The sequence below is a fragment of the Giraffa tippelskirchi genome, chromosome 8, assembly GCF_054371585.1.
Source record: "Giraffa tippelskirchi isolate mGirTip1 chromosome 8, T2T-mGirTip1v1.2.pri, whole genome shotgun sequence".
Lineage (NCBI taxonomy): Eukaryota > Metazoa > Chordata > Mammalia > Artiodactyla > Giraffidae > Giraffa > Giraffa tippelskirchi.
The window spans coordinates 145,290,074-145,314,446 of record NC_137282.1 but is presented as its reverse complement, the minus strand read 5'-3'; the positions used below and the strand labels follow the sequence as shown (position 1 = coordinate 145,314,446).

Sequence of the window (24,373 nt, the reverse complement as noted above, 5' to 3'; positions counted from 1 at the left end):
GAAGCAGAGTGGCGGGGGAAGGCCTGGGCTGCCCAGGACCTGGAGGCTTGGATGCAGAACCCACCCAACTACCAGCGTATTCTGCAGGAGGTCCCCTGCCTTCGGGGTGTGGTCCTGGCTGTGACTGACACCTGTGGTCCAGGAGCAGGCTGACCATGTGGCATGTGCCATATGGGGGATGTAATGCAATGCTTCTTTTATTAGTGTTGTGGTAAGAAGAAAATGTACGTGTATTTGATTTATTTGCTTAAAGCAATGTAACTTTTCAAAATAATGGGAACAGGGCAATTAATGAACATACTGGTTGAAAAGTGAGTATCACTGTTTCCAGAATAGGATCATTTAGTTGTAAAGAGAATTTGTCCAAGGTTTCTCTAATGAAAAGTTAGACCATTGCCAAACTACCATATTGGGATTCATAACACTGGCAGTTCAGGAAAGAAATGCCCAGAAGGTATTTTGGTGCATCCTCTCCCTTAAACTATGTTACTTTCTCCCAAGGTGGATTTCATATGATTGTTTTCATCTCAGTCAGCAAAAAAATTAATGAAAAAATAATTCATACGTCATTCCAATTACCACCACTCTCCTGTCATGTGAACACATATACAACAGTCGTTATAACTTACCCTTTCTCATAATTACAAACCTGGGAGTGTGTGTGCTCAGTCACTTCAGTCGTGTCTAACTCTTTGTGACCTTCTGGACTGTAGCCCACCAGGCTCTTCTATGCATGGGATTCTCCAGGCAAGAGTACTGGAGTGGGTTACCATGCCCTCCTCCAGGGGTTCTTCCCAGACCAGAGACTCAACCCTCCTCTCTCACGTCTCCTGCCTTGCAGGGGGATTCTTTACTGCTGAGCCACCAGAGAGGCCCCATTTACAAACCTGCTTAAGGTTATAAACTGCTATAAATGACATCCCATATTGAACAAATGCTAGGAGTGTATTTTAAAATAATTTAGGATTTCAACCCTGGTAGGAAAAAAGTCATAATAGCCTATAACATTGTGTAAATTACTTTCATGAGTCTTCCCACTCAAAGCACAACACTTAAGTTTACAACACAACATACACAAAAATGTATGCAAATATTCAAATAACACAATATACATAAAGAACAAAAGCAACAACATATATACATATATATATATATATATACTGAAAGAATGAAAACTAAAACATATAGCTGTACTGGAGTCTTCATACTATTGTAAATAGACAATTTTTGCGTTTTGTAGTCCCAGAGGTAAATATCTAAACCAGGTCTACTACATGAGCTTTAGTGGAGTATATGAACTCCCAGAAATAACATACAATAGTGTGTCCATATGTTCCACCTCACGCCAAAAGCAAAATGTATACCGTTCTGTCAAATTTTAAAAATACTGTCACTTACTGTGCTAGATACAATGATGCCTCCGCAATTTTGTCTACGTTTTAATCTCTGTAGTCTATGAATATGTTGGGACACATAACAAATGGGAATTAAGCTTGCATATGCCATATAGGTTACTAATCATTTGACTTTAAATACGGCTATTCTAGGGAGTACCCTGGCAGTCCAGTGGTTAGGGCTCCATGCTTCCACTGCAGGGGTCGGGGGTTTGATCCCTGGTTGGTGAACTAAGATCCCACATGCTGGGTGGTGAGGCCAAATAAATAAATAGTTTATCCTAGAGAACCCAAGTGAACCTAATATAATACAAGGGCCCTTATCAATGGGACAGGGAATCAGAGTGCATATGTAGAGAGAAGGCAGCATGAAAATGGCCAGATACTGCTTACTTTGAAATCTAGGAAAGATGCCACGAGCAAAGGAACAAAGACAACACTCCAGATGTTGCAAACGGCATGGAAACGGGTTCACTCTTAAAGGCCATAGCCCTCTGATGGCTTGATTTTACCTCAGTCAGATTCATTTCTGAATGTTGATCTAAAGACTCATACGATTATAAATGTATTGTTTTAAGCCACTATAATTGTGATAATTTGTCAGACCAGCAACCAAAAATTAATGCACCTACACGTTTTGATTAATGTATTTATTCAATGATGTTCTTTAAGATTATAACTACATATCTGAAATTTAGAAGGGTAAATATGAAAATGACTATAGGTACTAGTAAATGCTTCCTAAATGTTGCAGACTCACATAATTTTAACATTGCTTTAACAACAACAGTTTACATTTCCTTTTGTAGCTAAGGTGTCTAGATTTTAACAGCAGAAATGTTAATTCGGTCTCCTGTGCCCAACGCCCAGTGAAGCCAAACTGAAACGCTGGCATTGGGAGTAGAGAAAAGATTATTCCAAAGCCTTGCAATGAGAGGTGGTTCAGGCCATAAAAAGCCTCAAGCACCTGGAAAGGTTTTTTAAAGCTAGCTGAGGGAAGTGATCTCGCAGGGTACTTGATCAGATTATATAAAATTCTCTCACTGACTTATAAAGAGTAACAGGATAGTGTTCAAAGTGTTAAATTGATCTGATCTTAGGTTCCAGGCTTCCCTGGTCGCTCAGAGCGTAAAGCATCTGCCTGCAATGCAGGAGACCTGGGTTTGATCCCTGGTTCAGGAAGATCCCCTGGAGAGGAGATGGCAACCCACTCCAGTATTCTTGCCTGAAGAATCCCATGGACAGAGGAGCCTGGTATGCTACAGTCCACGGGGTCGCAAACAGTCAGACGTGACAAAGCATCTTCACTTCACTTTAGGCTCTAGGAGGCATGGAGCTGTGTGCTCATGGGCATCAAGTAGCTAACATCTTCCATTCAGAAGTGTTTTCACTTCTGCAAAAGAAGTCAGGAAGCTTGCATCAAATGTTGATACCTCAGTGAAAGTCGCTCAGTCGTGTCCGACTGTTTGTGACCCTATGGAATATACATCTCAATGGACCATACAGTCCATGGAACTCTCCAGGCCAGAATACTGGACTGAGTAGCGTATCCCACTCCAGCAGATCTTCCCAACCCAGGAATCAAACTAGGGCATTGCAGGGAGAGTCTTTACCAATTGAGCTCTCAGGGAAGATACCTCAGAGAGGATCTAAAACAAAGATTATGGGGGAAGGCCCCATCAGTTCAGCTCAGTTGCTCAGTTGTGTTCGACTCTTTGCGACCCCATGGACTGCAGCACACCAGGCTTCCCTGTCCATCACCAAATCCCAGAGCTTGCTTAAACTCATGTCCATCGAGTCCGTGATGTCAGCAAACCATCTCATTTTCTGTCGTCCCCTTCTACTCCTTCCTTCAATCTTTCCCAGCATCAGGGTCTTTTCCAGTGAGTCAGTGTTTCGCATCAGGTGGCCAAATTATTGGAGCTTCAGCATCAAGCCTTCAAATGAATATTCAGGACTTATTTTCGTTGGGATTGACTGGTTTGATCTTGCACTCCAAGGGATTCTCAAGAGTATCCTCCAACACCACAGTTCTAAAGCATCAATTCTTCAGCACTCAGCTTTCTTTATACTCCAACTCTCACATCCATACATGACTACTGGAAAAAACATAGCTTTGACTAGGTGGACCTTCATCGGCAAAGTAACGTCACTGCTTTTTAATATGCTGTCTAGGTTGCTCACAGCTTTTCTTCCAAGGAGCAAGCATCTTTTAATTTCATGGCTGCAGCCACCATCTGCAGTGATTTTTGGAGACCAGGAAAAGAAAGTCTGTTGCTGTTTCCATTGTTTCGCCATCTATTTGCCATGATGTGATGGGACCAGATGCCATGATCTTTGTTTTTTGAATGCTAAGTTTTAAGCCAGGTTTTTCACTCTCCTCTTTTAGGTTCATCAAGAGGCTCTTCAGTTCCTCTTCGCTTTCTGCCATAAGGGTGGTGTCATGTGCGAATCTGAGGTTACTGATATTTCTCCCAGCAATCTTGATTCCAACTTCTACTTCATCCAGCATGACATTACACATGATTTTCTCTGCATGTAAGTTAAATAAGCACTGTGACAATACACAGCTTTGTACTCCTTTCCCAATTTGGAACCAGTCTGTTCCATGTCCAGACCAACTGTTACTTCTTGACCTGCATACAGATTTCTCAGGAGGCAGGTAAGGTGGGTCTGGTATTCCCATCTCTTGAAGAATTTCCCACAGAAGGCCTCATAGGGTCCTACTCAACAAAAGAATGTCTAATTTCATGGAGAACTTTCCTCACTCATTATAGTATTATTATGACTTCTGATTATAATACTACTTCAAAAACATGTCTTTATTATATATAAAGTGTAGGAAGGATGGAAAAAATTGAACTCATAATGTTCATAAATAACTTCATGAGTTGTATACCTATCTAACATGTTTGTGTTTATTATAATTATTGCATTTTTTTCACACAAAAGTGCTGTTAATGAAGTTGGTTACAATAATTATTATTATTTTGGCTGCTCCACAGGGCTGGCAGGATCTTAGTTTCCTTCCCAGGGATTTAACAGGCCAAGGCAGTGAAAACGCCGAGTCCTAACCTTTGGACAACCCAGGGAACTCCCATAATATTCTCATTTTTAAAGTAAGAAACTGAGGCTGTGAGAGCCAAAGATAATTTACCTCACATAATTCAAATTCCAACCAATGTTCTTCTGAGGCAATGTTCTTTCAAAGATGTCCAGATAGCATTGAATAACACTTCACATGTAAGTGAAATAAAGAAAAGCTTTAAATCAAGGGAGGGTTAACATCACTTCAATGTCCCGTCAGTAAACTAGAAAACTATCAGCTGTTTTTACAAAGGTAATCAAGGGGTCTAAGCATATGGAGGCGCAGGGGAAGTGCAGAGCATCTTGAAATCTGGAGAGGAGGCCTGATAAGAGTTAAGGATCTTAACTCTGTGGTTCAGGCTGATATGGGAACATAGAATCTGGCCTGAAAAAGATTGGGGGAATCTAGGAACAATCAATTCTGGGTACCAGGAAGCCAGACCATTCCTAGGATAAGGAGTTCCCTTAACCTCACCTAGCCAGCGGCCCTTGCTTTCCGCATGAAAATAAGACCAAAAAAAAACAAAGCAAAACCAAAAAACTGGGCTTTTTAATACAGCAGTTTGGGAAAATAAAAGAGCTTTCTTCTCAAGATATAAGCTTCTCACATTATTTCAAACACCAAATATAAATGCAGTTTAATGCCCCCCAAGTTAGAGCAGAAAGAGTATACAACTCCTTAGATGAAAACGTAAGTGGCTCTGAAAAGAGCCTTTGGTTTAACAGCGGCTACGCATCTTTACTTCGAGCTGGTGTACTTGGTGACAGCCTTGGTGCCCTCAGACACCGCGTGCTTGGCCAGCTCCCCGGGCAGCAGCAGGCGCACGGCCGTCTGGATCTCCCTGGATGTGATGGTCGAGCGCTTGTTGTAATGAGCCAGGCGCGACGCCTCGCCCGCGATGCGCTCGAAGATGTCGTTGACGAAGGAGTTCATGATGCCCATGGCCTTGGACGAGATGCCGGTGTCCGGGTGGACCTGCTTCAACACCTTGTACACATACACGGAGTAGCTCTCCTTGCGGCTGCGCTTGCGCTTTTTGCCGTCCTTCTTCTGGGCCTTGGTCACCGCCTTTTTAGACCCCTTTTTAGGAGCAGGAGCGGACTTAGCCGGTTCAGGCATGTCTATTAACACAACCAACACTCCAGGAAAATATTGAAATGCCTGCTTTCACGTAGGATCTGGTCTTTTATAGGCGGCCTATGCAAATAAGGTGTTTACGAATGTTCATATTTGATTTGACAATGCATTCGTGACGAGATTATGTAAATTTACCTCCACCAGATCTCTTTTCTTATTGGTTAGACAGAAAACAGAAGATTTTAACCAATCCTATCTCGCATGCAGCAATTCCACCCAGCACTATAACTGCCATCTTGTTGCTGCTTGCAGATCACTTTTTTTTCCGCTTTCCTTGTGGTACTTCTGCTGCTGCTCAACGCTTACCATGTCTGGGCGCGGGAAGCAAGGAGGAAAAGCTCGTGCCAAAGCCAAGACCCGCTCCTCGCGGGCTGGACTCCAATTTCCCGTGGGCCGAGTGCATCGGTTGCTCCGCAAAGGTAACTACTCTGAGCGGGTTGGGGCCGGTGCCCCGGTGTACCTGGCGGCGGTGCTGGAGTACCTGACGGCCGAGATCCTGGAGCTCGCGGGCAACGCGGCCAGGGACAACAAGAAGACCCGCATTATCCCGCGTCACCTGCAGCTCGCCATCCGCAACGACGAGGAGCTCAACAAGCTGCTGGGTCGTGTGACCATCGCTCAGGGTGGTGTCCTGCCCAACATCCAGGCGGTGCTGCTGCCCAAGAAGACCGAGAGCCACCACAAGGCCAAGGGCAAGTGAACCATTGAGCAGTACTACATTCCTAGTTCTGAAAATCAAAGGCTCTTTTCAGAGCCACCCACTTTTTCTGGAAAGTGCTGGAATACTTAGTAAGTATAGGAAGCGTCTTCCAATGAAAACGAATGGTTTATCTCAGCTAAATTTTATTTATACTAGTATTACACTATTAAGTTTTGTGTTAAAAAGGAGAAAGCATCTCCCATATTTGTCACGAAGGTGCCCCAATTGTTAGCCATTGGTCACTTTTACGCCATAAAATCTTCATGGAAGTAGATTTCTACCGTCACCTGTAACTGAAACAAAAGATATGATTTGTAAACTCAAGAATCCATGTTGAGGGAATTCCGTATCAGGACACAAATTCGGGCTTGTACGCAATGGATGACGTATATGTAGGTAAGTAACAAGACCGTAATGCCTCATACTGAGAGGTTTTGCGTATATTATACACGATGTGTATGTCTTTACATATATACGCATAGTCAAGTGAATTTCCTGTCAATAAGTATATCAATAAATGAGAACAAAGGAGGAATAGCTGGCCAATGACATGTCACGACGGGCTTTTTAAATTTTGCGGATGACGAGATTAGAATTGTCTAGTCCGTTTATTTCTCTGTTCATAAAATTCAATGAATGAACTACATTAAAATCAGTACTAAATGAAACTTCACTGTTATATTACTGTTATGGACTCATGTTATACTGAACTCAGGATATACTAGACTCAGGATAAAAGTTCGGTTAAATCTTTAAAAGAAATCCGATCATATTTCTCCGAAAGGCAAAGTGGGAACCAATTAGATCACAGCGGGGGACCAAGAAATCAAACTGATCTGCTCCTATAAATAAGGTCAGAAGCAGCACTAGCAGCATAAACACTCTCCTGCCAGTTTTCTGTTAGCCTCATGGCTCGTACTAAGCAGACCGCTCGCAAGTCCACCGGCGGTAAGGCGCCGCACAAACAGCTGGCCACCAAGGCGGCCCGCAAGAGCGCTCCGGCCACCGGCGGCGTGAAGAAGCCGCACCGCTACCGGCCCGGCACGGTAGCTCTGCGCGAGATCCGCCGCTACCAGAAGTCCACGGAGCTGCTGATCCGCAAGCTGCCGTTCCAGCGGCTGGTGCGCGAAATCGCGCAGGACTTCAAGACCGACCTGCGCTGCAGGAGGCTTGCGAGGCCTACCTGGTGGGGCTCTTCGAGGACACCAACCTGTGTGCCATCCACGCCAAGCGGGTCACCATCATGCCCAAGGACATCCAGCTTGCCCGCAGGATACGCGGAGAGAGGGCGTAATCCAAGGCTGCCGCTTTCTCTGTACTGAAAAAGGCTCTTTTCAGAGCCACCTACTTTGTCGATAAGAACTCTTGTAATGCTTTCCCTTATTTTACCTCCCTAGGCAGTTAATAAGCAATAATGGCAAGAAAAAGCCCTCTCTACTCCTCTTTTTCTGCCTTAAGGCAAGATATAAATTCTGTCCTGGAGACTGCTGTAGACATGTCAGAGTAGAGAGGCTCCACAGAAATTTGCTAACAAACCTGGGTTAGTTTCCTCCCATATATTTACCTTCTCACAGTTTGCTGCCCTTAGAAGCCTAAAACTGCTTTTCTTTGCACTGTCATTTCTCTACAAATCTATTCCTTGATGAAGACGCTATGTAAGCCGAAGTTCTAACCAACCTCTTTAAATTAGTTTTTCCTGGGTCTCTTCCCCAAAGAAACGAAGTGCAAAAAGGCAAAATGATTGTCTGAGGAGGCATTACAAATAGCTGTGAATAGAAGAGAAGCAAAAGGCAAAGGAGAAAAGGAAAGATATAACCATTTGAATGAAGACTTCCAAAGAATACCAAGGAGAGATAAGAAAGCCTTCCTCAGCGATCAATGCAAAGAAATAAAGGAAAACAGAATGATAAAGACTAGAGATCTTTTCAAGAAAATTAGAGATACCAAGGGAACATTTCATGAAAAGATGTGTGCAATAAAGGACAGAAATAGTATGGACCTAACAGAAGCAGAAGATATAAAGAGGAGGTGGCAAGAATACACAGAACTATAGAAAAAAGATTTTCATGACCCAGATAATCACGATGGAGTGATCACCCACCTAGAGTCAAACATCCTGGAATTCGAAGTCAAGTGGGCCTTAGAAAGCATCACTGAACAAAACTAGTGGAGGTGATGAAATTCCAGTTGAGCTATTTCAAATCCTAAAAGATGATGCTGTGAAAGGCCTGCACTCGATATGCCAGCAAATTTGGAAAACTAAGCAGTGGCCGCAGGACTGGAAAAGGTCAGTTTTCATTCCATTCCCAAAGAAAGGCAATGCCAAAGAATGTTCAAACTACCACACAATAGCATTCATCTCAAAGGCTAGCAAAGGAATGCTGAAAATTCTCCAAACCAGGCTTCAACAGTACAGGAAGTGTGAACTTGCAGATATTTAGCTGGATTTACAAAAGGCAGAGGAACTGGAGATGAAATTGCCAACATCCATTGGATCACCAAAAAAGCAAGAGAGTTCCAGAAAACCATCTATTTCTGCTTTATTGACTATGCCCATGCCTTTGACTGTGTGGACCACAACAAACTGTGGAAAACTCTGAAAGAGTTGGTAGTACCAGACCACCTGACCTGCCTCTTGAGAAATCTGTACGCATTTCAGGAAGCAACAGTTAGAACTGAACATGTAACAACAGACTGGTTCCAAATAGAGAAACGAGTATGTCAAGACTGTATATTATCATGCTGCTTATTTAACTTATATGCAAAGTACATCATGAGAAATGCTGGACTGGATGAAGCACAAGCTGGAATCAAGATTGCCAGGAGAAATATCAATAACCTCAGATATGCAGATGACACCAAACTTATGGCAGAAAATGAAGAAGAACTAAAGAGCCACTTGATGAAAGTGAAAGAGGAGAGTGAAAAAGTTCACTTAGAACTCAACCTTCAGAAAACTAAGATCATGAATCCAGTCCCATCACTTCATGGCAAATAGATGGATAAACAGTGGAAACAGTGGCTGACTTTATTTTTCTGGGCTCCAAAATCACTGCAGATGGTGACTGCAGCCATGAAATTAAAAGACGCTTGCTCCTTGGAAGAAAAACTATGACCAACCCAGACAGCATATTAAAAAGCAGAAACATTACTTTGCCAACAAAAGTCCGTCTAGTCAAAGCTTTGGTTTTTCCAGTAGTCATATATGGATGTGAGCGTTATAAAGAAAGCTGAGCGCCTGAGAATGGATGCTTTTGAACTGTGGTGTTGAAGAAGACTCTTGAGAGTCCCTTGTACTGCAAGGAGATCCAACCAGTCCATCCTAAAGGAGATCAGTCCTGAATATTCATTAGAAGGACTGATGCTGAAGCTGAAACTCCAATACTTTGGCCACCTGATGCATAGAACTGACTCATTTGAAAAGACCATGATGCTGGGAATGATTGAAGGTGGGAGGAAAAGGGGACAACAGAGGATGAGATGGTTGGATGGCATCACCGACTCAATGGACATAAGTCTGGGTAAACTCCGGGCGTTGGTGATTGCCGGGAGGCCTGGCATGCTACAGTCCATGGGGTTGCAAAGAGCCCGACATGACTGAACGACTGAACTGAAGTGAACTGGGGCTCTTCCTCTATATGTAAGAAATATACATTTAATAATCCTGTTTATTTTTCCTTTGCTAATCCAAAATCAAGATGTATAGAGGAAATATTTGCAACCTCCACTACCACTACTACCACCACCACCATCACAATCAGGGAAGAAAGGAAGAAGATTGAATTAAAGTCAAAAGAGCAATTTAGATCAAAAAGATATATTCAATTATATTATAACCTTTTTCTTTTATACTGGATAGAGAAATATTCCTCTGTAATTGACAAAAATCTCCCACCTCCTTTTCCTTTTCCCTTCTGACTTTCTCAGCATCAGTGTTTTTTCCAATGAATCACCACCTCTTCTCATCAGGTGGCCAATGTATTGTAGGTTCAGCATAATACATAGTTAAACAGAAATACCTTCCTTTAGAAAAACAAAAAAACACATCTGCAGACTTTTTAGATTATATTTTCATATGACAACGAAAGGAAATTCAGTCCACTATTTTACCTTAATTTGATATTTAGATATATCTTAACAGATTTCAGAGGTTTTTCTGTAGTGATCAGAGCATTTCCTTGGTCCACAATGAACCCATGCTTGATGAAGAATCTGCTTTCCTTTCTGCAATTTCCACCTTACTATGTGCTGCTTATCAATGATGATTTGACATGGCATTGAGAGACAAGTGTGCAATATCCAAGACCTAAAGATGAAGGTGAAAGGAACAGCACATGTCTTAGACTGTTTACTTCCAATGTCACAATCTCCAGTCACAAGCACATAATATCTCATTGCATTTTTTTTAAACAAAAAATCATGATCAACAAATAAAAATGAACTTGTGTCAAAGAGCTTCACTTTTCAATAAATGAACCAACAGGTAAAATACTGTATTAAGTTCAAAGAACATTTAAGAAATTAGAGTATTTATAGAAAATGTAGAAAGAAATGTTAGGATAAGATTATTAACATTATTCTATTAATACAGGAGGTTATAAATCTTTGGAGTTATATCTGTTTCACCTTACCAAAATGATTTGCCTTTCTACCAAATAAGGGCTTTGCAAGTTAAGTAAATTCACTTAATTTGGTACTTACAATCAATAGTAAATAGATGATCAAAGTACATTTTCACAGAATCCTTCAGTGGCCTTGTATATTGTATGTCATGGACTCTCCTTTATTCCTTGCTTCCAAGGCTCAATTTCTCTCACATAGAGGCAGGCGATAGATACCTCCAGGCTGAGCAGTTGGAGTTTGTTCCCTGTGGAATATACTCCAAAACAAAGAGTAGAGTAGTAGCAGAAACAGAGGAGTTGAGCCCTGCCTAGATAAAAGATACCACATATTCCTCATTCTCCAGGTCAAGACCTCCCATCTACACAGGCTCAGAAAGGCTACTCATAAGTGAAATGGGGAAGAGACACCCCATAGTAAGTGATGGAGATCTCAATGGAGACTGCTGGTTCAATTGAGAGAACTATATATATATATAGTTCTATATAGTTATATATAGAGAGAGAACTATATATATATATATATATATATATATATATATATATAGAGGGAGAGAGAGAGAACTCTCTCTATATATATATAGAGAACTATATATATATATATATCCATGGCGGTTGCAAAGAGCTGGACATGACTTAGCAACTAAACAACAAAAGTTTAGCACTGACTTCTTAAATAAAAAGTTTGCACACATAGGAATGTGGAAATTATGAAAGCGACTAACATAGGCCCAGATTGCAAAATACCAGATTGAGAGATTTAAGAATATTGGGGAGCAGGACTTCCCCACCTTTCCAGTGGTTAGGACTTCACAGTTCCACTGCAGAAGGGGTCAGTTCAATCCTTGATGGAGAATTGGATCCCACATGCCGTGAGGCAGCGGGCACAAAATTAAAGCAAAAGTAAAACACAAATTAAAAAATAACAGTAATACTGGGGAGAAAGTCAATCTCTGGAGCATGAAGATGGAATTTCCTCCGGTAATTACAGTAGTACTCAAAAACAAACATTTAGCCAAAAATAAACCTTTTAATTTTCCAAACACCTTTATGATATCTGAGTTAACATTCTCATCCTGCAAATGAAAAACAAAATAAAAATAAATTGAAAATGAGGAAACACCTGTCACAAACCTGATCCTAAACCTCAGAAAGTGAAAAAGTAGCAGGTAATGAGGGCTCAGGCAATAGAGTCATGTCTCCGAGTAACACACATCAGTGAGAAAACCTTGTTTCCCAATGGATATCAGCAATTTCCTTGCTCCTAAGATCAGTTTACCACGATAATTATGTCACCTTCATTTAAATTGTACAAAAAAGCTTCCCAGGGACTCGTTTGCATTTCAGATATGCGTTTAAAGAATGAGGCAATAAAAAATCTCAGTCAATGACTTAGCTTAAATATTCAAAGTTGAAAACAGATGTTGCCTTAATAGGTACAGTCCCTTAATAAACAAAAGGATGTTTTTAAATGCCCTTAAACAGGACTCTTTCAGGTGAAATTCAGGGCATGAGCAAAGAAATTTTCTCTTCTCGACTCCGCCCCACAGACTCTCAGGCGTTTGTGGGCTGGGATAAATTAGGTTACGAATGAGCCCCTCCCTCTACCCGCCTTTTTTCGTAGTTTTCAAATAGGTCCGCGACCTGACTATAAAAAATCGTGGCACACAGCTAAGTTTGTGCTTAAGTTTCCTGATTTGGTCTTAACGATGTCTGGTCGCGGTAAGGGTGGAAAAGGCCTTGGGAAAGGAGGTGCGAAGCGTCACCGTAAGGTTCTGCGGGATAACATTCAAGGTATTACTAAACCCGCGATCCGTCGCCTGGCTCGTCGCGGTGGAGTCAAGCGCATCTCTGGTCTCATTTATGAGGAAACTCGCGGGGTGCTGAAAGTGTTTTTGGAAAACGTGATTCGGGACGCGGTCACCTACACCGAACACGCCAAGCGAAAGACGGTCACGGCCATGGACGTCGTCTACGCGCTGAAGCGTCAGGGACGCACTCTTTACGGATTTGGCGGTTAGGCCGGAACCCACAGACAAGGTTTCTAGATCAGACTACCAGGCCCTTTTCAGGGCCACATATCTATTCGATTGAAAGAGCTCGTGCCGTTTAACTTCTATGTTTTGTTTTTTTTTTTTACCTTCTATTACGAGAAAATGGGGTTTAGTGAACTTGTGATCTCTGGATGTAAGTAACTGCCATGCTTGCCTACCTGTGCATTAAATGTTTGCCCTATGTTGCAGTTATATTGCCACATAATGGCTTTTAAATTGTGCAGCTCTGTTACTAGGAACCCTTGGTCTGCAAAATTAGTGAATTTTACAAGTTTTTTAAGTGAGGCATTGTTTGATAATAACCACTAAGTGCCATTGGTGAGCAAATGCAAGTACTACTTTAATAGCCTCCTCACATCTCAAGAAAACCTGATAAACAGCTGCTAGGAAAGAAACTCAAGACGAGGTACAATGAAAGACTGAACTAAAGAAAGTGAAGGGACCCGTGAGGAGGCTTAGGTGGGCACGAGGACCATAAACGGCCAGATCAAATTTTTTTTTAATCTAAAAAGAGTTTGGGATTTGTTTCCTGCCTTGTCAAATCTACACCATGGTAGTCTGTAATAAAGCAACAACTAATTCATCTGATGAACCTCCGGTTCTCTTTTCTCATGTATAACGTCAGAAAGCTAGCTATAAACACGTGGACATCTAGCCCTGTGCTGGGGACTCAGTCACACCAGGTCTTTTCATATGTCAGCATTGGCAAAGAACAAGGGAGAGAAGTCCCCAAAGTAATAACTGAACAAACACATCTGTCTTGGCTCCAAGACAAAGTCACTGGCAAAGGCCTGTTTAAAAGGACTTCAAGGTATTAGGTGCCCTTTCCTTAAGTAGATTTCCTACCTGCAGGCCATTTGAACCAATCCCAGTACTGTGGGGGCAGGTGTGACAGGAAGAGGGAGGGAAGAGACAAGTGTTGGTTAACTGCTTTGTGGTTCTACTGGGTCCTGAGATGGTTTCTTAAGGTGGCCCACAACGGTTTCTGGTCTTAATGTTCACCCTTGTGTGATCAAGCCCCTGCACTATGGATGTGACCTGTGACCTCTTTTTACCCATCAAGACATGTGATCATAGCTGACAGGATGTAAAAAAATTTGTGATTATGATTAGGTTATCAGTAAGATTGTAACATCTTCCAATCTCTTGCATGCTGGTTCGGTTTTTTACTATAAATTTTATTTTTGGCTGCTAAGGATCTTCATTCCTGCACGCAGGCTTTCTCTAGTTGCGGTGCATGGGCTTCTCATTGTGATGATGTCTCTTGTTGCAGAGCACGGGCCCTAGGGTGCGCGGGCTTCAGTAGCTTTGGCTCAAAGGCTCGATATTAGTTGCCCTGTGGCATGTGGAATCTTCCTGGACTAGGAATCAAACTCCTATCCCCTAATTTGGGAGGCAGATTCTTAACCACCGGCACACCAGGGAAGTCCTGCATGCTGGTTTTCACAAACCAAGCATCCCTGTTGTCAGGTCCAAATGACAAGAAACTCAGAAAGATCTTTAGGAACAGAGGGAAGACTAGCAGCCTATAAGGGCTTCAAGCCAACAGTCAAGAATGAAATAAGATTTTCAGTCCTCAAACTACAAAGAAGCAACCACTAAGTGAGTTTGGAAGCATATATTTCCCCCAAACAATCAAGAGACGACAATCCTGCATAACACCTCAACAGCATCCTTATAGAGGACCCAGATAAACCATTCCAAGACTCACAGAATCTGTGCGCTAATACATGTGTGAAGCTAGTAACTTCAAGGCAATCTGTTATCCATCAATAAAGACAGCCCGCACATTTGGAATCTTCATCAACCCATGTCATCTAAAATAACAGATACATTTAACTGAAACTACAATCTTTATCTAAGGGGAAAATGAAATTTAAAAACAAAAACTTTAAGGCGAACATTGTTTCACAATTAGATGAACCTCTGTACTCCACGCAAACACACAATACATGGCATGTACATTTGTAGTGCCTAGCTGAGACAGCAAATAGCAAGTCTATAAGTCGTGAAAAGTACTGAAAACAATTTATCGATGTTATTTTACTTTCAGCGATACAGAAACTATCAAATTTTCAGGAAAATTACCCATTTCTTTCCATACCCGCTATCCTCCTGCACTTCTACATCTTATTTCTGTCTCTTTTGATTTTTTTTCCCCCTCACCTGCATAAATGAATACAGAACCTACCGCTGACTGAAGGTAGGGAATATAAAAATTAAAACATGACTTAAAATGAGGATTTCAGACCCTGCTTCAGCACAATGTAGGATTAATTATATCAACAATAGACTCAAGGAAAATAAAGTGAATTTTTTTTTTAATGCAAAGTTGAACAATCACCTTTGAAATAGTCTACCCTAGTGGTTGAGATTAAACTCTTGAGATTCCACTAAATACCCTAGGTAGGCCTATACACTGTGTAACATTTTGAGCCTATTTGTACTAAAACGCTCTCATGACTAATATTTGTGAAGTACGTATTATTTGAAACAGGGAACCGAAACACAAGTGCCATCATTAAACAACTTTAGGTCCACAGGTACTCACCGGAAAAATTTTAAATCTAAACAATGAATGGATATAAGAACAATTTAAAAGATTTTAAGGCACAAAAACACAAAAACCAGAATAGTAGAATTTCCTAATACTTATTACACTACACAATTATTTCAAATTCTTTGCTGCACTAAAGAAGAAAAATTTAACCTCTCGTATTATGGTTTCCTAAGTTTTAAAGAATGACTGTTAAAAAAAATATTGCAAAAAGCTGAAAACTCTTGATATTATAGCTCTCAATACACAAAAATGAGTGGCTCTATAAAGAGACATTGAGGAATGCTAGAGATAGAGAAAAATTTTACTTGGAGCTAGTGTAATTTGCTCTTGGACACTGAGTCCTTGGCCATTTCCATGTACAAGAGCAGGCACATGGCCCTTTGGATCACCCTGAATGTGATGGTCCACCACTTTGTGATGGTCAAGCACTTGTTATGAGCCAAGCGCGACATCTCGCCCCCCATACGCTCGATGTTGTCTTTGACAAACGAGTTCTTGATGCCCAAGTCCTTGGACGAGATGCCAGTGTCCAAGTGAACCTACTTAAACATTTATAGACAGACCTCTACAGAACAGTTCTCCTTAAGCCCAGTTTTCTTTTTCCTGCCATATTTCTTCTGGACCTCAGTCACCACCTTTTTTGGACCCCCTTTTTGAGGCTGGGGGCTTCTCTGGTAGCTAAGACGATAAGGAATTGCCATGCAATGCAGGAGGCCAGGGTTCAATCCCTGGATCAGGAAGATCCCCTGGAGGAGGAAATGGCAACACATTCCAGTTTCCTTGCCTGGAGAATTCCATGGACAGAGGAGCCCGATGGGATACATTACATGGGGGTCGCAAACAGTTGGACACCACTGAGCGACTAATATTATTTGAGGCTGGGGCATATTTAGCTATCTCTGGCGTGGACAACAAAGCAAGAAAAATGGGGAAACAAACCCAAGGAGAACAAGACATCACAAGTATTTATACCACGTATGCAAACAAAGGCTCACAAATCTGATCTTTAATTGGGCATAAACTGACCAATAGATTAATAGTATGTAAATTAGGGTTCAAAAACTGCTTTCTTTACTGGGTCAAAAAGAAAAGCTTTCATGCTTTCCTATAGGTTGATTTAGAACACTGTTACGTGACGTAAATCAATTAAAAAATCGATAAAACTTTTTAATTACAGGAAAGTCTTCGAGTTTGGATATGAAAACTAAGAAATTCTGTCATCTAGCCGAGTCAAGTCTTCATAAAAGCACTGTGGGTGGGTTTGTCTCCGACACCTTGAAACTCGGAAAGAGTTCCGAGATTTTAGCCGATTGCAGTGTGCTAAAAGCTCTCGATCGCCGCCATCTTTTTAAGGTTGCGCATTGCAAAGCTTCTGTGGACGGATGTCGCCATTATCCCCAGATTGACATTTTAAATGCGTCAAAACCATGGAATAGAGCCAAATTACCAGTTTTGAGTCAAACAGGGAAAGATCTAGAGATTCTAGAATATTGGGATTTTGCTGCGTGTCCCCTTAATAATACAAAATTTTTCACATCTACTAAAAGACCATGTTACAGGGAATGAGACATTAACTGTAGATGTGAAATAGGACTCGAGATGCTCAGATGGTGAATTCTTAAACGAGAAAATTATCGGGATTAGAATCCTGATGAAAGTGTTAACTATGCAGAAAATGGCAGATGTACGAATTCTAAAGGGCTTTCACTAACACATTTTATTTTGTATGTCAAAACAGGAAAAAAGTTCAAGAATACTAAATGACTAATGTGCTTGTGGACCATACTTTACAGTGTATTATCAATAACGCAACTGGGAAAAAGCTTTTTTTTTTTTTTTTTTAAGGGGGAAGATGGCTGCTGATTGAAATGAACCAATCCGAAATTTGCACCGGATGGATGAACCAATGTTGAATAGCTCTAAGCACTTCTGGAATTAAGCAACCCGTGACTAACAGGAATCCACAATCCAATCAGAGTGCTTCTGGTCCTTTATAAATACAGGAGCACCCCCTCCTCGTCCAGTCCCATTGTCTTACAGGCTAGCTATGGCACGGACAAAACAAACGGCTCGCAAGTCCACCGGCGGCAAGGCGCCGCGCAAGCAGCTGGCCACCAAGGCGGCCCGCAAGAGCGCGCCGGCCACCGGCGGCGTGAAGAAGCCGCACCGCTACCGGCCCGGCACGGTGGCTCTGCGCGAGATCCGCCGCTACCAGAAGTCCACGGAGCTGCTGATCCGCAAGCTGCCGTTCCAGCGGCTGGTGCGCGAAATCGCGCAGGACTTCAAGACCGACCTGCGCTTCCAGAGCTCGGCCGTGATGGCGCTGCAGGAGGCGTGTGAGGCCTACCTGGTGGGGCTCTTCGAGGACACCAACCTGTGTGCCATCCACGCCAAGCGCGTCACCATCATGCCCAAGGACATCCAGCTTGCCCGCCGCATCCGCGGGGAGAGGGCGTAAGTTGGCTTAGTTGTCGACTGATAATAACAAACCCAAAGGCTCTTTTCAGAGCCAATCACTTAATCTATTAAGGGTGCTGTAATAAGTTAGTAGAACACAGGTTTATCAGAATTTCAGGAAACCTATGTGTACGCAGCTGCTTAGGAAGCCCTACGATCTTTGTAAGTTGTCAATGTAGCAACTACCTCCACGACTTCACCTAAACCTCCATTTTGCCTTACTGTATGTAGTTCTGCACATTTAGGCGTCAACCATGTATTTTGTGTGTGTGTGTGTGTGAGCTGTTTTACCTTAGGAATCACTAAGGGAAAACAACCAGGTAGTCAGTTTAACAGAAACAAGTCTACATAAGTGCTCAGACCAAGTTAGCCATTGTAAGAAAGAGAAGTTTATACATGAAATAAGTGTTTCTGGAAGTCTGTCAGGTATTGAGACTTGGATGCTGAGAACTGGAAAGCCTTGACCCTTGTAAGGAAAGAAAATGTATTCATAATTCCAATAATAAAGTAAGATTTTTAATGCCAAGTAAAAGCATTCCATATTAGAACTCTTCTCCATGTTCTGTACTTCCTTTGAGATTTTAGCACAGTGAGTTTTTTAATGTCTGTTTCTGCCTCACCAGATGATGGATGTCAAGAGATGAGGCCCACGAAAGCACAAAAAACATCTAGTTATATTAAATCCATGAGAACATCTAGAGCAGTTCTCTGTATTAAATTCTCAAATTTAGTGAAGTTAGAATTTAAAATAAAAATCGTTGGACAAAGAGGAATTACCATTCAATGTATTGCTGATTACAGGAGTTAAAGATTGATAAGAGTTCATGTTAGCTTAATGCTAAATAGTTTTATCATATAGAAATAATATAAACTGATGGTTGCATTATTGAGTTGGCCAGAAGTCATGTATTAGTCTGTGAAAGCTCCATAATATTAGGTAAACTCAATAGTTATCTGCTAATATCTATTATTATTCTGTTAATGCTTTACAAATGAGGAGACTGAAACTAAAAACGTTTTACGTAAAAAGGAGTAGAACCAAAAACATTTCCCCTTAAAGCATTACTATAGCTAACAACAGTATTAGTGTGATCCTCAGTAGTTACCCCTGAGGTTTAATTCCTAGGATGAGCTGTCATAGGAAAACTGACATATTTATCAAAATGTTTTTGTATATGTTAAAGGAAATGGGTAGATTTTGAAAATGTACAGGGTCACATAAAACTGTGTTCAATTATACTACAATTATTACAGCCAATTGCACAGAAATAGAATTGATGAACAGCTATAAAAATAAAACAGTAAAATGGACAGATTTTAGCCTTTCTGCTCATTGTCTAAACAATGATGTTGATAGCTGACACACAATTTTTTTTTAATTTTAAATACATTGAAAAGTTAGTGCTTAATATGAGACCTTTTATAATGAATTTTGATTTAATTGGGAAAATGTCACAAATCTAAATCACACGACATTTTATAGGTACCTGTTGGAACATTAACTTGTAATATAACCATTTCAAGCTTACTTGGTTGCCTATAACTACATGTAAACTAAACACAAGTATATAATCTTTGAATAATCAGTAGCTTTATTTTATGGAAATGATAGCTAAAAAATCAAGATGATTCAGAAATACCATTTCATATTTTCCCCATATCCTGCCTACCACATATGCACACAGGTAAATTTTGATATTGTACATTTGAAGACTTACTGCAAAGGTGTTATATTAAAGAGGTTTTTTGATTATTTGCTCTTTTGTTTTCATTTGGAGATGGCTTTCTTTTCAGAAGTCCCAACACCTTGGATGGCAGTAAAGGAGCTAGTATAGTGCCTAAGTTAAGCCATTAGGAGGAGAGTGGTTAGAAGGGGCTGAGATTTATTACCCTTAGCCTCATACAGAAAAACAGTAAAGGAAATCACCGAATCTGATTCTCTGGAGATAATCCCACCATCTGATAGGATTTTAAAGATTGGTCAATTAAAAACACACCTAGAATATTGGGAAAAACAAGACCTAGGGTTTAGCTTAATGAGAGAAAAGATGCATTATAAATATTCCCTTGATAATAATAGTTCAGTTCAATTCAGTCCCTTAGTCATGTCCGACTCTTTATGACCCCATGAACCACAGCACGCAAGGCCTCCCTGTCCATCACCAATTCCCAGAGTCCACCCAAAATCATGTCCATTGAGTCAGTGATGCCATCCAACCATCTCATCCTCTGTTGTCCCCTTCTCTTCCTGCCCTCAATCTTTCCCAACATCAGGGTCTTTTCAAATGAGTCAGCTCTTCGCATCAGGTGGCCAAAGGATTGGAGTTTCAGCTTCAGCATCAGTCCTTCCAATGATAATAATGGTACTGAAATATTAATGTCATCAAAGCACATTAGCAGGGAAACTAGATTTTTTTAATTAGGAGAACTTATTCATGGAGATGGAACCTGAGATGAAATTTGAAAGATTATTCCAGGTAGAAAGGAGAGAATTACAAATGAATAAAATTGTCAAAACAAACAAAAAAAGCAACAATAACAAAAGGCTATAAAGTTCACACTTGAACCAAAGGCTAATAGGGAGCAAGTAATAATTTTTATAAGACAGATGACCAGAATTTAGAAATTAGGGGATGGAGAAACTAATTAGGAAGAACCAGTTAGGAACAACCTGGTTACAATACTAGTTAGGAAGCAATGGAATCATCCCAGGTGTAAGAGGACAAGGAGAGAATGTGAGAGAAGAGAAAATGTCAGATTATATAAACATCGGCTTCCCTCATAGCTCAGTGGGTAAAGAATCTGCCTGCAATGCAGGAGACATGTGTTCAATTCCTGGGTCAGGAAGATCCCTGGAGAAGGAAATGGCAATTCACTCCAGTATTCTTGCCTGAAGAATCCCATGGACAGAGAAGCTTGGCGGACTACAGTCCATGGGGTTGCAAGAGTCGGACACGACGGAGTGACTTCACTACTACTACTATATAAACATCTACCTGCATTAGTGGCTGAGTGACATGAGTAATCAAGGCCTCCACACAGTGACATGAACTCAGTCTACCTCCTGCAGGTATAAGGAGTCAGGTAATTACTAAGTAGAAGTAAGAAAATAGTAACTTCGGGCTGCCTTGAAAGATTATTAATACATTTGGCTTAGATTTATGTCATATGCCTAACTACCTTCCTGCATTTAAGAAAATATGAACATGTCCTTCACAGCTTCCAAGCTAAGAAACCCTTTTTTTTTTCCTTTAGTATATTTTGCAGACAACTACTCTTACAGGCTCCTGTACGATATTTGTCATCTTTAAATGTCGATCTGCTGAGTTTTCCTAAGCCTAGATTTTGCCACTGTACCTGACAGACCACCTTTACTCACCAAAAGAACATCAGAACTCCAAGGATGAATGTTTCAGAATGCTCTCCTAGGGATGTGGCTTTGGGACAGGAATAAGCTTTCTGATCTTTCATCTTCCTGGTGCAGAATATCAAGCCGTCTTCTTAACCCATTCCCAAGTTGTTCATTTTAAGCTGCTTGAAGTGCAACAAAACTTGGGAAGATGGAGCAAGATTTAAACAAGTTCTGATTTCCTTGGAAATTAGAAACTGTCCAAGGGAAAGGAATGTGAATATTAATTAGCACAAACCAGACTAAAACTAGAAGAGCATTGAGTGAATGATGTTTAATTGCTTCTGGTACATTACAAAGAGATTGTGAATTGGATAGCTCTCAAAGGGTCTAAAACAAAAATACATGAATGTTATGTCTATCTGGATGGGCATAAAAAGGAAATAGAGAACTCATTTTCCAGTAGGCATAATAGATGGGGACCAGTGCACAGAAAATGACACTAGGAAGAAAGAAATTTTGACTTTGTGTTTGAGACTCAGGTGCACTATTTTTTGATAAGATGATGCTGGCCATTTCATCTTTCTAAGCCACAATTTTCATAACTGTAAAACAAACAGCATTGGGAATTCCTTTGTGGTCCAGTGGTTAGGACTTGGTGCTTTCACAGCAAGCGCTGGGTTCAATCCCTGGTTGGGGAACTAGATCCCAAAAGACACCCGGTACACATTAATAATAATAATAATAATAATAATAAACAAGGAGTTTAGTTATACCTACTGAAAGAGCTTTATAGTGAGGTAGGCATAGAAGAGCTTTGTAAAGTGTAATGAACTACAGATACTGTATAGTAACCACTCTTATTGAATGTCACATTCCTACATAATTCTTATTCCTCATCATTCTTCATCAAAAGCCAACCTCATTCTGGTATTAAAGACCTCACAGGTCTCTTCCCTCTTAACTTTCCCCATTGATGCAGTCTGTTATATTCAAAAAGACTCTTGAGTAACCATTTCACATTTTCCCTATTATCCAAATATCCTTCTCAACCAAACCACTCTCCTAAGAGACGGAATTTTTGGCTCTTTCTAGAAAGAAGAAAGTATGGAATACAACTGCAATGGATGAAAAATAAAATCCCATTTAGAAAAGCTAGAAAGATAATCATGGGCTACATTTATTTTCTTTAAAATTGAAAAACTAAAATTTAATAAACTATTAACCAGTAAGGTGGGGGGGGGTATGCTGTAAGCAAATAAAGAAGATGAAGCCTTTCAACCATGAGGTATTTGCCCACTGACAATCTGCTCAGGGACCCATGACTTGTATGGTGGACTCTACGGACACCCTGGGGAAACCGATAAACACGTTTTCAATACCATGTTTTAGAATACCAAAAGCATACAGGATAAGAAAGGCATATTAAAATATAATTTTAAAATGTATTTAAGTACATATAATGTGTTTCCTTAGTCATATCAAATAACAAGGAGCAACAGGTGGAATAACAAATGTCAGTTTCAAGGACCCAGAATGATGTAAACTTTATTTCAAGATATCTTCATGCCTTCAAAGTGATATAAAAACATCTGTGACAGCCACTGTTGAAAAACTCAATAAGGTCTGCAAAAATCCATTGTAACTGCCTGTGCCTACAGACATACTAAAAGGAAATGCTTAACTGCATTTAGTTTGGTAAAATAAGATGTAATTGTTCCCCATCCATGTTTACAACTCCCTAATGGTCTACAAAACTCATATTTTGTCAAGATTCATCAGTAAAACACAGTGGCATTCCCCTGAAATTAAAAACAGGATGAAGTGGAAATGACGAAACATCCATCTTCCTAGAGCCATTTATTTTGCCCTGGTTACTGTGGCTCGAGGAGCTAAGCATTCTCCTTGCGTTTCCCAAAACTTAATTATTTCTATCTCCCTGTTCATTACTTATCCACCAAAAGATATGAGACTGCCAACCATGGCTCCCTGGGCCCTATCAACATCTTAGCAGGAAAGAATTTGATAAACGGGTAAATTATAAACCGCCAGGAGTGGATTGTACACTTTTTTTTTTTTAAACACTTTTTACTATACCTTAGTGTTAGGGTTGCCTCCCTCGGTGGCTCAGCTGTAAAAAATCCGCCTACAATGCAGGAGATACAGGTTCGATCTCTCGGTCGGGAAGATCCCCTGGAGAGCGAAATGGCAACCCACGCCATGATCCTTGCCTGCAAAATCCCAAGGACAGAGGAGCCTGGTGGGCTAGTCCATGGGGTCGCAAAAAAGTCAGACTGAGCAGTTCACACTGTCAGCATAGGAGGAACAATTATGCAGATTCAGGCAGAACATCAATAGTATCAAAGACCCCTCGAATAGGACTACATTCATTAAGTGGGGGGGGGGGGTAGCGGTGAGGGAAATGCAAGCTTTTCAACTGCTTCCAAGTATACGTAAGTCCTTATATTTCAATCTTTAATTGACGCAGTATTTTCTCCTGGAGACCAAGCAAATGGGACCAGGAGTGCGTCCTGATTGGCTAATTCCCCGACCCTACAAACCAACGGGAAAGAAAATCTTAGAAACATCAGACTGTAATAATCCCTTCGTCAAGTTGCACTCTTTTCCTAACAAGTACGGACGAAGAAAACAGGGCGGCAAAGCACGAGAAAAGGCCAAAAACCAGCTGCTCGCAGGCCAGGCTCGTTTCCCAGAGACTGCTCCCCAAGTCTGCTCCCCAAGGGTCGAGGCCGGGGTCCCCGTGTGCCAGACCGCGGTGCTGGAGTAGAAGGCAGAGATACGGGAGCTGGGAACGCGACCCACCTCAAGACGTACAGTAAACACCTAGCACCACCGCCCCCGCAGCTGAAAATCCTCAACAAAGAACTGAAGTTTCGGGGGAGTTGTTACCACCGCAGAAGGCAGCGTCCTGCTCAACATCCCTGAGGCCTAGCGGTGTCAGCCACTGCGCTCGCACTAGATGACTGACCACCATCACGGTGCTGAGCCAGTGGT

At 41.2% G+C, this 24,373-nt stretch overlaps 4 protein-coding genes, 1 long non-coding RNA gene and 1 pseudogene across 5 annotated transcripts; 4 read left to right on the top strand and 2 right to left on the bottom strand.

The window, feature by feature from the left end:
- Positions 1–5,220: 5,220 nt before the first annotated feature.
- Positions 5,221–5,601, bottom strand: LOC145517096 (histone H2B type 1-C/E/F/G/I). The gene has a single exon (XM_081519353.1). The coding sequence runs from the start codon at positions 5,599–5,601 to the stop codon at positions 5,221–5,223; it is 381 nt and encodes a 126-aa protein (XP_081375479.1).
- Positions 5,602–5,926: 325 nt separating this feature from the next.
- LOC145517609 (histone H2A type 1-B) lies at positions 5,927–6,319 on the top strand. Its single transcript, XM_081520528.1, has one exon. The coding sequence runs from the start codon at positions 5,927–5,929 to the stop codon at positions 6,317–6,319; it is 393 nt and encodes a 130-aa protein (XP_081376654.1).
- A 908-nt stretch (positions 6,320–7,227) lies between these two features.
- On the top strand, positions 7,228–7,613 carry LOC145517742 (histone H3.1-like; annotated as a pseudogene).
- Positions 7,614–12,617: 5,004 nt separating this feature from the next.
- On the top strand, positions 12,618–19,760 carry LOC145516469 (histone H3.1). The gene is made up of 2 exons (XM_081517711.1): positions 12,618–13,125; positions 17,398–19,760. The coding sequence occupies exon 2, from the start codon at positions 17,600–17,602 to the stop codon at positions 18,008–18,010; it is 411 nt and encodes a 136-aa protein (XP_081373837.1). The 5' UTR covers positions 12,618–13,125; positions 17,398–17,599; the 3' UTR covers positions 18,011–19,760.
- On the top strand, positions 12,624–16,478 carry LOC145516470 (histone H4). The gene has a single exon (XM_081517712.1). It carries the CDS (start codon positions 12,648–12,650, stop codon positions 12,957–12,959), a length of 312 nt encoding a protein of 103 aa, XP_081373838.1. The 5' UTR covers positions 12,624–12,647; the 3' UTR covers positions 12,960–16,478.
- On the bottom strand, positions 19,579–24,362 carry LOC145516471 (uncharacterized). Its single transcript, XR_014061415.1, has 4 exons — positions 24,182–24,362; positions 23,456–23,589; positions 21,389–21,615; positions 19,579–20,375 (listed from the first exon to the last, which is right to left on the bottom strand). It is a non-coding gene; the product is annotated as an uncharacterized LOC145516471 (long non-coding RNA).
- Between the last annotated feature and the right edge of the window lie 11 nt (positions 24,363–24,373).

Bases quoted from the DNA above. Each gene is read 5' to 3' on its own strand.
- LOC145517096 (XM_081519353.1), bottom strand. From the start codon at position 5,601: ATGCCTGAACCGGCTAAGTCCGCTCCTGCTCCTAAAAAGGGGTCTAAA.
- LOC145516470 (XM_081517712.1), top strand. From the start codon at position 12,648: ATGTCTGGTCGCGGTAAGGGTGGAAAAGGCCTTGGGAAAGGAGGTGCG.
- LOC145516469 (XM_081517711.1), top strand. From the start codon at position 17,600: ATGGCACGGACAAAACAAACGGCTCGCAAGTCCACCGGCGGCAAGGCG.
- LOC145517609 (XM_081520528.1), top strand. From the start codon at position 5,927: ATGTCTGGGCGCGGGAAGCAAGGAGGAAAAGCTCGTGCCAAAGCCAAG.